The 13,596-nt window shown below is 38.6% G+C and overlaps 1 protein-coding gene across 1 annotated transcript in view; it reads left to right on the forward strand.

The window, feature by feature from the left end:
• LOC121859372 (hemocytin-like) overlaps positions 1-13,596 on the forward strand; it is a gene marked incomplete at its 5' end in the record, with an annotated part of 457,920 nt that overhangs the window by 422,041 nt on the left and 22,283 nt on the right. Inside the window, 3 exon segments of the mRNA XM_042356148.1 lie at positions 4,773-4,868; positions 5,246-5,407; positions 13,412-13,557. Of these exon segments, the coding sequence (XP_042212082.1) occupies positions 4,773-4,868; positions 5,246-5,407; positions 13,412-13,557 (404 nt within the window).

Below are 13,596 nucleotides of genomic sequence, written 5' to 3' on the forward strand. Positions count from 1 at the left end.
GGCTGTGACAAACTCTGGAGATCCACCATTGTAGCATAATCAGTCCACCGTCGCCGCCATTCGTGAAAAGTCTGGAAATTCACATCAGGCTTCAATATGGGCGGTGTTTGAGCAGCCGCTTTAGGTGGGGCTGGGGGGTGTGAAGAAAGCGTTGATGAGGTATCCGAACCAGTCGATACCGAGGCAGTGTTAGAGCCAGGGTCTTGGTTAACAGTGAGGCGAGATATCAAAGCTTCAAATCGTGCACTGTCTTCCATTCTCCGTTGGTGGTCTCTCTCTGCCTCTGCTTGCCTTCTTTCTTCATTCTCCACACGTCTGTTAGCTTCATCCTTGCACCTTTCATTCCTCATGAACTTCATTAAAGCAATTATCTCTGGAGACAACGCTGAATATCGAGGTGAAGGGCTGCGCGATGTGGTGGGAGCTGGAGCGTCCTGTCCCGCCTGGTCATCCATCTCTGCCGAGCTGTCATCCGACTGACTCATCCAGGCGTTGGCTCCACGACTGCGTAAGGCACGAGACATAATTACTTCATCTGTGTACTGTGTCTCAAATCAGTGTTGACCGGTCAGCCCGTCGTATCAACAAGATCTGAGACAAAAAATTAATTAAATGCACAGATAAGTAGATTATATATATAAAATATATATAAAGGAATGGCCGCAGTCAGTGTGTTCATACGTGTGTGTCTCGGGCGGGCAGTGTCTCGCTGTGAGGGGGGGTGGAGACGACTCGCGTCAGTTACCCTCCAGGCTTCGCGAGGGAAGGTGTACTCAAGTCTACTCCTTGCAAATGCCCAGAACATGCCTTTTACCGTGGGAATCCTTTAGAACAAGGTCACACAGTTATGACACTAAACACACAATGCACTAAACACTTCACAGAAAATCACTGTCACTGACACTGCTCAAAGTTGCTATAAATTCTTGGAGGAGACGGCCACTAGCGGTGGTTGACGCAGAGTAGGAGTCCATAAGCCGGTCTTCCCACAAACTTTACACTGTTACTTGTATAATTATCCAGTAAAATCGGTCCACTGCGCCATGTACGTGTTCTGGGTATCAAGTTCTATCTACAGGAGCGAACACAAACACCTGTAGAGTTTCGTAGGTTCTATTTACTGGATAAACAGATATGTACACAAGGGAGGTAGCGCTCCTCACTCTGTATGGGGGTCAACTAGTCTCTAGGCGACATGTGGTGAGTGATACATTAGCAGCTTCCATATGTCGCCAGGCACATTAATTAAGCATGTGGGACATGGTAAATACATTGCCACACGCTGCTAGCTAGGCTGAATAAATAGTGTATATAAATGGAGCACATACATAATATACATACATAATATACATACAGCATACATAATATTCATACAGCCACCACAAAACCAACATCGTTTCTTAGTGGTCATACTAGCAAGTGTTGAGTTCTCAACTGGATGATTAGTTGATTAGTGTGTGGTGACTTAACAGTTTCCTCCACACATCCTGAAGCTGCTGCAATGACAGGACCTAGTGGCTGGAAGGCTTCTGAAGTACGCTGTGCAAGATCCAAGGCTCTAGCTTGATCAAAGGCGTGAGAGAGTGTGAGAGCCTGATTTTCCAATAGACGTTGACGTATATTTGCAGAAGGCAGTCCGTTGATGAGGGTATCCCATACTAACTCTTCACGATATTCTTCGGCCGTGACAGCTTTTAGAGTACAATCTTTGCTGAGTCTATGCAAGTCGCGAAGAAATTCATCCAGTGTTTCGGAAGGACGCTGACGTCTTGTGGCGAGCTGGTGTCTGGCGAATATCTCATTTTTCTTATTCACACACACCTTTTCCAACACTTGTATAGCGGTATCAAACTCCGTAGCATCAGCAAAGTATTCATACACAGTAGCTTACACATATTTTGTCAAACATCGTAGTTTGTCAGGCGCTCTGTCTCCACACTCATCAATAAAGTTTTCAAAAGTTTAACGCCAATGCTTGTATTCCTTCTCAGCAGCTGGGGAATTTGGATCAACATCAAGCTTGTCGGGGCAGAGTATGCATTCCATGTTGCTAGTAGAATATGAGTTGAATAAATTGCCGTATGATATCAAACACCTTCAGTAATCAAGGCTTTATTCAACTCATAAATCCATATACATCTGCAACAAAACAAAACAAAACCCAATTAAAACAAGAGAACATTTAAAGTAAAGGTAAACACAAACATAATTTATTCCATAATATGACACACTTCTTAGCCCCCCTTGGTCCCTGTTCACCTAGCAGTCAAGTAGGTACCTGTTGTAAATCGAAAAGTTGCGAATTCGTATTCAGGGAAAGTTGTTGGAGCTTCCAATAACTTACTGACAAAAAACCTATGACTCTTCAGGCTTCTACGCCCTTCACAAAAAACCTACGACCCTTCAGGCTTCTACGCACTTAAATCATGAGACATAAAGGCAAACATGAACTCACCATGCTTCCCAGATGGGCGCTGTAAGCGCTTCTGCGCTTCACCTTGCACAGGGTGTAGGGGAGTGCCCAATAAACTAAAAAAAAAAAACTGAGGACGAATCCGCTGTTCAGTCCACAACCACACACGTGTTAATATAATAGTTTGCTTTATTAAGGTTGACTTGGCAAATGAACATTAGTCACACACGTATCATTTTTACCATCAATTAAGTTTTTAATTATTAATTGCACAATTTTATTTAGTTATTTGGTAGATCCATAAAAATAAAATAAAAAATGTGGCAACAGCTCACATGATAACGGTAGCCAGTCATGACGTTCACACCACTACTCCACACCCCTGACATACAGACAGTTATTGAGTTATAGGTCTGTAAGGTATTGTAGTTAGCCACTAAAGAAGCAAGAATAGAAAGATAGTGAGAGTGATACACAACCCTTGTCCTTTGTTGTGTCAGAAGCTTGTATCAATTTCTCTCCTGGGGGAGGGGGGGGGGGGAGACCATGCTGAGGGCAAATAAGCCGCCCCTTAAACACAGTAATAGATTGTCTACTGTATATACATATGATGCTTGAAGTTAGCACAATTGTTAAGCAACATAATAAAGGCATGTGTTATGGTTTATGAATGGTGGGAAAGGAGGTACAGTGAGATGGTGTGAGTTTGCCTCTGTCATTAAGTTAATGCACTGTAGGTGCATTACTTTACATTGTGATTGACGTTGAGCTCCATTATTTACACACATGTAACCAAGAAGAAACAATGCCTGGACTTTAGGTCACCAGATGGCCACGAGGTGGCATTAGGATAGATGATGCCTTAGCTGACAGATGAAGTGAGTGGTACGTTTCATATGCCGTCTTTGCGAGTTAATGGATGTGGAATATCATTAATGCGAGTTTGTTTCCATAGCAAATAGGGAAGTGGTCTTAATATATCAGCATCGTTAATACGAATTTTTGTAAATTGGGATATCATAAGTAGAGGTTTACCTGTACAGTAAAAGGCCTACGTATCGGACTAATTAAGCTACAGCGACATCATCATTTAGATGGTCGGGCTCCATATCAACAGGGATTCACAAATGTTCCTAACAACAGGCAGAATATTACACTAACACACATTGACTTATTAAGCTCATAATAAACTACCGGTTGTTCAAATTAAATAATCATACTATTGGTAAGGTTCTAGATTCTAGAAGCTTTCAGAGCTGTAAAGACGATTTTTATAAGGCTCACGAGTCCCGACGTACCTATGTTTAATTCATGGATGGCCTTGTGCAGGGTGAGATAAAATGGATTATGTGAATGTGTGTAGTATACCTCTGGCAATAAAGTGGATATGTTGATGAAATCCACATTGTTGTGAGAGGTAGACCAAAATTAATAAAAAATGTTATAATAAACAATGAAAAAAACACATAGCACATCATAATATACAATAGCACATAAAGTATTATCTCCGTTAGCCACAATCCCCAGTAGCTGGAACTCTCCAATACCCAGAATTGAAATTGGCTCAGAATTTTTCAGTAAAAAATTCTCAATTTTGGGTCTGTAAATTAGTTTCCAAAGTTGAAAATCAAGTGCATTTTCTGACAAAATTCTGATGAAATCTCCCTTCCCTTCCATAACGAGAAGCAAATTCCGAGGTTGAAAATCAGGCACCGTACCTCACCCACCCCCCCCACTCCCCTCCATCGCCAGGGGTGAAGGTAGTTTAAGGCTTAAAGCTTTTATCTTTTATAATTTTACAGAGAACTTAGCAGAATATAACTTGTATTGCTGGAATCCTTGTAAGACAGTGCATAATTAGAGTATAGACATGACATATTTTGCAAAAAAGATAAAAGTTTTAGTCCTTTAGTGTAGTACATTTAAGTACAAAGTGAGTATAGTAATATGCTGCTCAAAATTATGGCTTTTTCACAGGAAAAAGTCTGTATAACCAACCCCAGTGGTCAGGATAATATGTAGTACTGTATTTTTGGTGGTTTTTATATCATTATTTATCGTTTCTGTTCATTTAATCGTTTCATTATGTATTTCATTTCTGTTTGATTCATTTATTTAATTTATGTCTCAGATATTTAGATAAATGAGATTTAAGTTAGGTTATGATGTCTATTAATTTGCCACTATTATGAAATAAGGTCTATGATATATGTCCTATTGATGTTGCCTTATCTTGGAACACATGAATAACTTACTATACTGTAGATTATACTCACAATATTTGCCTACAGGAACTGACATAAACAAACCATTCTTAAAAGCATTTACAAATGTTGTATTACTTTTGGATTACTCTCAGGTTGCCTGTGTTGTGGAGAGCCAAGTAAAAGCTGTGGGTGAGACCTGGGTGTCAGATGACCTGTGCACCACCTATACCTGTGCCAGAGATAAACATGTATGTAAGCCTTATATAATGGTTTGATTAATATATGTTTAGTGTTTTTTATCATTATAAATATTTTAAGTTGCTGAATTTAATTTCAGGTATTAATATATATATATATATATATATATATATATATATATATATATATATATATATATATATATATATATATATATATATATATATATATATATATATATATATATATATATATATATATATATATATATATATATATATATATATATATATATATATATATATATATATATATATATATATATATATATATATATATATATATATATATATATATATATATATATATATATATATATATATATATATATATATATATATATAAAATCATAAAATCATGTTCTTAGGACCAGATCCAGATTCAGGCAGTGGAAGAACAGTGTACTGAGCCGAACGAGGAAGACCTTCAGCATTATGTGTATGATAAGGAACCACCTGTACCTGGCCAGTGTTGCCCTGTTTACACCAGAGTGGCTTGTCTCATGAACGACAATCAAAGCAGAATAGAGGTAAGTTACATTCATTATACAATAATACCTTGCCAACATTAACTAACCATCTTGATTAGCTCAGGGGTGTAGCCAGCCAACCCGGGTCCCAAAACTAGGCACATTGGCGGGCCCCCACTCCCCCTCTACCAAAAAATAAAAATAAAAAAATACAGCCATACCCCGATAATCGGGCCACCACTGCCCCCTCTACCAGAAAAAATAGTGTACAGGCATACGCCGATAATCGACGCATATAATGATCGTGAAAAGTCGTTGGAGAGTGAATCAACGGTTATTGATGCAATTAATCCCATAATATGACACATTCAGAGGGTTGGGGACCAGTGACTCCCCAAACACTCCCATCTACCCTTGATATATATCTGCAGTTCGCACTGTCAAGCGAGAAAGTAAATCAGACATATAAAGCAAGCATAATAAGCATTAAATAAGGAATGTAAATGAATGTTATTTACCCATGTTGAGGATTGATTGATTGATTTTAGTAATCACTGTACATCCCTAGTGACGCAACAGCTTAGGTGATATGTCGCCGTATTTTAATAAAAGCTTAAAAGACTAAAATCAATAGTGCAAGGTAAAAAACATAAGTAACAAATAACAAGGAAATTTTTTAAAAATCATTTAAACTCTAATAAAAGATAAAACTTAAAGCTTGTGTAGAAGGCCGGCTTCCTTCATAAAGCTTTCTGAGACTGGGGCACTCCATCAGAAGGTGTCAAACAGTCAATGGGACCAGGCAGTTATTGAGGATGGTAGATGATCTAGGGTGGCAAGTTCAAGTGTCTACCAATCTTTGCTGGTCCATCACCTTATTATGCCTTATCACATCACATCAAGCTGCCCCTAGGAGGAGCAGCACAATGGGAACTGTCACTGGGGCATTTAGGCACGACTTTGTAACACGAAGTAAAAAAAAAAAATAATGAAAAAACACAAAGTCGGAGACAGATGGTAAGTGTAAACAAGTGCAGACAGGTGGGAGGAATCAGAGACAGCCAATTTCAAAGCAGCTCTCCTGATCCTCCCTCGATTGTCAGATTTCCGGGGTATCAGCAAAATTTGCGGGATAATTCCCCTATATGTAAGCGTCAGTTATGTGAATCGGCGGCTAATGGGACATTGTTTTTTGGGGTATACCTGTAGAGTATTTCATTTATAAGTTGCAGAGTGTATATAAATTATTAAAAAGACACCAACAATGATTCTGCACAAAAAAAATTTCCAAATAACTGCTTCTCCTTCGATATTTAGCAACAAATTTATTATACTGTAATGTATTTATATAATTTGGGGGTTTTCAGGAAATCGGGTTTTCGGCTAATTTATGATACAATATAAGCTCGCTAAGGCAGACTAATTGGGGAGAAGAGGTGTCTACGATAAAGTGTCGTCCATTTTAGAGCAAATTTTTCCCAAAGGACCACCATTTTAAGCGAAAAACGAATACAATACCAATACAGGTTGTACCTCTTTAGTCCGGCAACCTCGGGACCTGACTGGTGCCGGACCATGGAAATTCACCCTTTTCCTGGATAGATAGTGACTTGTGCTTATGCTTGGAAGCACTAGCACCACTTTCTCTGCATCATGGTCTCTTTAAAGACATATTGAAGGGTTAAATGTCGTATAGTAGCTTCTCAAATTTCGCGAGTTTTTAATTCTTAACGTATTTTATTGGAACACACAAAAAAATAAATAAATAAAAATTTTGACGGCGTAAACTTGAATTTCGACGGGTTTGAACGGCCCGCAAACGTGCAGACGACGGGCATAATCGTGTAAACAGCGTCATTTCTCTTATGTACAAAAGATTCATTATTGTTTATTACTGAATGTCTTTTTTATTGAATTAATGTTTATGTGTGCAAAATGAGCAATACTATTCATTAATAATACGTAGAATATTAAAACACACGAGGAAATGACACAGCATTGTTTTCGTTGATTACAAAACCAGTGACTGATTGGTTCTACATATAAAACTCAAGAAAATATGACCTTGGCTGTAGCTGTAGTAAAATTAATATGGTTGTTTTAAGTTATGTTATTTAATGATAATAAATGGAAATAAATGGAACAATAGAAGTAGCTAACGATAATGGTTAAGAAAAAAGAGAGATCGCGTATGTAAGTGCGCATGCGCACACGTGAAAACATATCGTCATTACTTTACATAAGAATATGAAAGCAACACTTATTTACTGCTCATATATATTTTAATTAATGTTTCTGAATTTCTTTTTATTGAATTAATGTTTGTGTGTGCAAAATTAACAATACAATTTATTAATAATACGTGGAATATTAGAGGAGACGAGACAGCTGCCGGCATTGTTTATGTTAAAGCTTACGAAACCAGTGACTGATTGGTTCTACATATAAAACTGAAGAAAATAAGACCCTGAGTTTAGCTGTAGTAAAATTAATGTAAAAAATGAATATGTTTGCTTGAAGTACCTGTACTGTTATTTAATGTTAATAAATGGAACAATATAAGTAGCTAACCATTAATGGTAAAAAAAAAAGTGAGACTGCACGTATGTAAGTGCGCACATGTGAAAACATATCGTCATTACTCTATATATGAATATGAAAGCAACACTTATTTACTGCTCATATATATTGAGGGGTTAAATGTTGTACTCTGTATAGACAAGCAGAGAGAGAGAGAGCAGCCGAACTGCCGGTTGTAAACAAACCCTAATTTCCCGCGGCTTTGTTTTTTTTTTTTTAAGGGGATTAGCCCACCCGGGCATAAGTCACTGACCCACATTGGGGCCTGAGGGGCAAAAATTTAATACTCCTGTAATAATAATAATAATTCAGATAAGTGAAAAAAAAAAAAAAAGCTGCCTATCTACCTATTGGACAAACTAAAATCGTTCCGGACCACGGGAGTTTCCGGACCACAGAATGCCGGACTAGAGAGGTACAACCTGTATATCCAATTTTTATTCAAGAAATACATTTTTTTTTTCAATCAAAATTAAATTTATAAAGTAATACTATACACAAAGTACTGTACAATAATTTTTAGTTTACTGATAAGGTCCTAGGCTTAACCTTCTTATTACCCTTATGGATACCAAACATTTTCTTAGGGGCCATTGTTATTGTTGAATTTTTCACTAATAATGCAAAAAATATGAATGCTTGTTCAGCCTACTGTGAATGTACTAAATGTATAAAAACGATTATAACCGCTCATAGGAGCGATTTTGGTTTGTGCAGGACAATAAGACCCTTGTCGTTGACGCGATGAATATAATTCGGTCAAAACCTGTTAAATAACAATTCACATATAACAACTGCTGGTATATCAGGACACACAGTTTGAATAGTACGATCAATATACAATACATAAAACTATTAACCTGTTAAATATAACTCACATGTTACAACTGCTGATACATCAGGACACAGTTTGTATAGTATGATCAATATACATTACATAAATACACTTATTAAAGTTATTTAGAGTTCTTAGAGGATATAATAGTTCACAATCACACTCACGTTTTGGGGTCTAGGGTTTGATCAACGACAACAAATATAATATCCTCCTGGTAGATGTTGGCTGAACGAAAGTTCAACCTGTTGTCCCTACGGTAGAAGGCGATAGACTGTCCCTCAGGCAGTCACACAGCTGCTACCAGCTCCATCTCGCTTAGTAAGCTATCCTGAGTTGTAAACAGTTTCTTCACTCAACATGTTGCCGGCACGTGGCGATAACAACGATAAATAATTATATAAAAAACACCAAAAATACAGTACCTAATTTTTCGACATATAAGATGCACCTCTCATTTTAGCAGGGAGTATTTAGGAAAAGATTTTTGTATGCATTTTCCTCCTGTAGCCATAGTTTTCTTAAAATGATATAGTGTATACAGTTGCATTTTCTTGTTTTAATGAACAAATTTGAGTCGCTACTCTCGGTTAAATCAAAATTTCCATCATTTTCACTCTACTTAGCAAACTATTTCACTAAATTGAACGTGATTTCATTAAATTCTACACCAAACGCGCCACACATCGCTTGGCGAGTCAGATTTGTTTAGATCTGCTCAGTCTGTGTCCTGCTGCCACTGTGTGTGTCGTTCACTTCTACCTGTCGATCAACTAAATACACTGGAGCACCTTAGCTTTTGTCTTTATTCAAGACATTGTTAAAGGCAACTGAATTTACAGGGACTGAGAGAGGCTTATATACAATGAGTGACCGTACATAACATAATGGTCATGTAATTTTGATGTGAAATTTTACATAATATTTTTATCTAGTGTTTAATATTTTATTTTATCAATGACAAAACATACACCAGCCAGCCTCCCTCCCTCCCTGCCTCCCCCTCCCTGCCTGCCCTCCTGCCTGCCCCCCTCCCTGCCTGCTTCCTCCCTCCCTGCCTGCTCCCTCCTCCTGCCTGCTCCCTCCTTCCCTGGCTGCTCTCTCCCTGCCTCCCTTCCTGGCCCCTGCCTGCTCCCTCCTGCCTCCTCCCTCTGTCCCTGCCCCCTCCTCCCTTCCTGCACCCTGCCTCCTCCCTCTGTCCCTACCCCTCCCTCCCTTCCTGCACCCTGCCTCCTCCCTCTGTCCCTGCCCCTCCCCCCTTCCTGCACCCCTGCCTCCTCCCTCTGTCCCTACCCCTCCTCCCTTCCTGCACCCTGCCTCCTCCCTCTGTCCCACCCTCCCTCCCTTCCCACCCCTGCCTCCTCCCTCTGTCCCTGCCCTCCCTCCCTCCTGCACCCTGCCTCCTCCCTCTGTCCCTACCTCCCTCCCTTCCTGCCTCCTCCCTTCCTGCACCCTGCCTCCTCCCTCCCTTCCTGCACCCTGCCTCCTCCCTCTGTCCCTGCCCCCTCCCTCCCTTCCTGCATCCTGCCTCCTCCCTCCCTCCAACTCACAGTGTCTCACACAAGACTTTAAACGCTAGATGTTGTGTGTGTGATGTTGTGGTGTTGAGGTGTTAATAATAACTGGCCTAAGGTTATAAATGCTTTGACAGCATTTGAGGTGGATGTAGGGTAGATGATTAGTGGGTCTCATGTTTTTGACCTGACTTGTTGTTATGTCACCCCCTTTTTTATAGGCTTTTTTTGTTTGTGTTGGAGGTGGTGTGTGGGATTAGTGGATCCCATGTTATTGACCTGACGTTAATATTATGTACGGTCACTCATTGTATATAAGCCTCTCTCAATCCCTGTAAATTCAGTTGCCTCTGAAGATGTCTTGAATAAAGACAAAAGCTAATGTGCTCCATGTTTCCCTTTTCCTGTGTGGTTTTATCAAGTCCAGTACAATACAGTACAGTATGTTACTGGAAACAGTTTCCGAAATACTCCCTGCTAAAATGGGGGGTGAATCTTATATGGTGTTGTTATCTTTTATTATTTATTGTTTTTATACATTTAGTACATTCACCTTAGGCTGAAGTAGGTTTTACTGTATCATGTGTCTGAGGTGTCTCCGTAGGTTTGAGCGTATTAACGGAATTAATCTCGATTTAGTGTTCACTAAATTGAGTGAAAAATAACAGAACAAATTCCTTCTGCTGAATCGAGAGTTCGTTATTTCTGATTCCGTTAAATCAAGAGTATACTGTACTAGGAAATGTGAGGAATAAATAAAAATAATACCAATAAAGTAAATAAGTTAAAAAAATACTGTTTTGCCAAATCGGTAAATAAAAGTGAAATGAAAGTTTAACACAGTCGCCATTTGCATAGACACCCTGTTTTACCGTAGTAACGAAGACCCTCTGGGACGGAGATGCCCCTAGCACAGCTCACCACCCGCCTTACCTCACTGAGCCAGCTAACTTGTGTGCAAAGAAATGTACAATATATTCCCTTTACGTGTTTGCTCTTAGGACAATTATTTCTTTTATTTTTTTCACAATATGTATGTAGGATGGTGTGTGCATGTAACTGAGTAAAAATGAATGAAGAAAGTACAGTGGTCCCTCGGTTAACGAGCACAATCCGTTCCAGCAGGTTGCTCGTTAACCGAAAAACTTGTTAACCGAAACCATTGTTTCAATGGGTTTTTGGGTAATTGGTTCCAGCTCACCGAAAATTGCCTAAATTCAACAAAAAAGGTAGAAAAGTACACTTACTTTGAGGTGTGTATGTAGAAGGCTCCTGGATGATGATGATGGTGATGGGAATTAGAATGGGGGTGGAGGAGAAGGAAGAAGAGAAGGCATTCGGGTGGAAGAGAAGTCACCCCATGGCACCATTTCACCCATAAAATTTTAGTTCTCTTGGTGTATTTCAAGATTATTTTCTTTAAATCAACACTGCACTGCATTATATATTGTCAATATGTAAAATATATTTCAAAATGACCAATAATTTGCTTGGAAACACAGAAAAAAAGCATTTAGTTGAAGAGAGTCTCAAGCAAGATGTTACCTCCACTGAAAACAGAGAGAGACTAACGCCTCTCTGGTGTGTTAACAAACTGGGTGGCACGCCAGAAACTAGTTTCTTTACCTTCAATTATGTTCAATAATTGTTAAAATGACTAAAAAAGTTAATATTAAACTTTTAAAATTATTGAATAGTATAAACTTCTTGATATTTACTAAAATAGTAAGGAATTTAAGCCCTAAAACCGATTACTGTATTGGCGGACTAATACTACAGCTGGTGGACCGCCAAATGCAAGCGAAAACATGTTGAAGTAGGCTCGTAAAAAAACTCGTTAATCGAGGGATTGCTCGTTAACCGAAGTTAAGAATCTTATGGAAGGTAAATCGTTAACCGAAATCTCGTTAACCGAGGCGCTCGTTAACCGAGGGACCTCTGTAATGTATCTATCCGAAAATACGAGTTGAAAAACAACCATAACAAGTCGCAACTTGACCCAGTCGCCTGGTGGTTACAGTAATGAGTCTAACCTGGCTTAGATGCCATGATTAATCAATATTAAGCACTATTATATCAATAAACACTGTTAATAACAGTAAATCTACTGAAATGTGGCAGGGGATGAGGAGAGTTACAAAAGCAGACAACACTCTTAACTAGTGGTCATTTACCGCTCCCGTTGCCAGGCACATGATCGAAATACAGTACATATGGGAAAATTACATATCTTGTAGACTAATTAGAAAATGGTGATAGGCACAGTGATAAACAAATTATATAAACAGGCCCAAGGTCATTTAAGATTAAGGCAAAAACAAGACATGCAATTAACAGGATTTATAATTTTGGTCTAACCTAATACTATAACTAAACCAATCTAACCTAACAAAACTCCTTTGAAAAAAGTAAAAGACATTGGGGGTGATTACTTTATTTGGAGCAAAGTTTGTCAGAAGGAATTAAAACTTACCTGTAGGTGTGTGCAGACACAAACCTTATAACTGAATACAGTTTACTGGTAACAACAAGGATGACTGTAACACCCTGTGCCAAAGGCTCAAAATTTTCTCCTGCAAGTCACATAAAAATTTTCATTAGGAAACTGTCTTTAGTACATTATTACCTTTATGTGAGTTAGGGGTGCAGCAGCCAAGTGGATGCAGTGTATACAACCTGCCCTAAAGATAATTTCTTTGTTCCCAAGTACTGTACCCTCAGTTCATCCAGTTGTAAATGAGTAGCAAATTTTATATTTGGAGAAGTGAAGGTGCGCAGTATGTACCAAACAAAAAAAGTTAGTCTACAGTGAGCGGGGTTGGTAGTGTGGCACAGTGAGATCATTGCAGGAAAGACAGAATATAGAATTACTGTTTTTGTTTGTGTGTGTAAAGGGATTAAGGATGAGATATAGTGATGAGTGTATTAATACATAGTTTACTGAAGACTATGTAGGCTATACTATGCTGTAGTATGATCTGGTTTTATTGCATCAGATACAAGTAGATAAATATATTCCTTAAAGGTAATTAGATGATATGAAATGACAAATAATATTTTATAGAATAGAAAACAGATGTGAACTAAACCCGAGGTTGTTAATATGTAAATTATTATGGTGTTTTATTCTTATAGATTGGGGTAACTGTCCAAGATCCCAATGACAGTTGTTTAAGCATCAGCTGTGTGTCTAGTGCTGAAGGTAACATCACGCGCCGTGAGAGGGAGATAACCTGTGACGTACTCTGTGATAGAGGTTCATCTTACAGTCAACCTGTTAGGTAAGTCCTCACATAAACCTGATGCTGTATATATTAAGC

This window comes from Homarus americanus, unplaced genomic scaffold (genome assembly GCF_018991925.1).
Source record: "Homarus americanus isolate GMGI-L3 unplaced genomic scaffold, GMGI_Hamer_2.0 scaffold7626, whole genome shotgun sequence".
NCBI classification, from domain to species: domain Eukaryota; kingdom Metazoa; phylum Arthropoda; class Malacostraca; order Decapoda; family Nephropidae; genus Homarus; species Homarus americanus.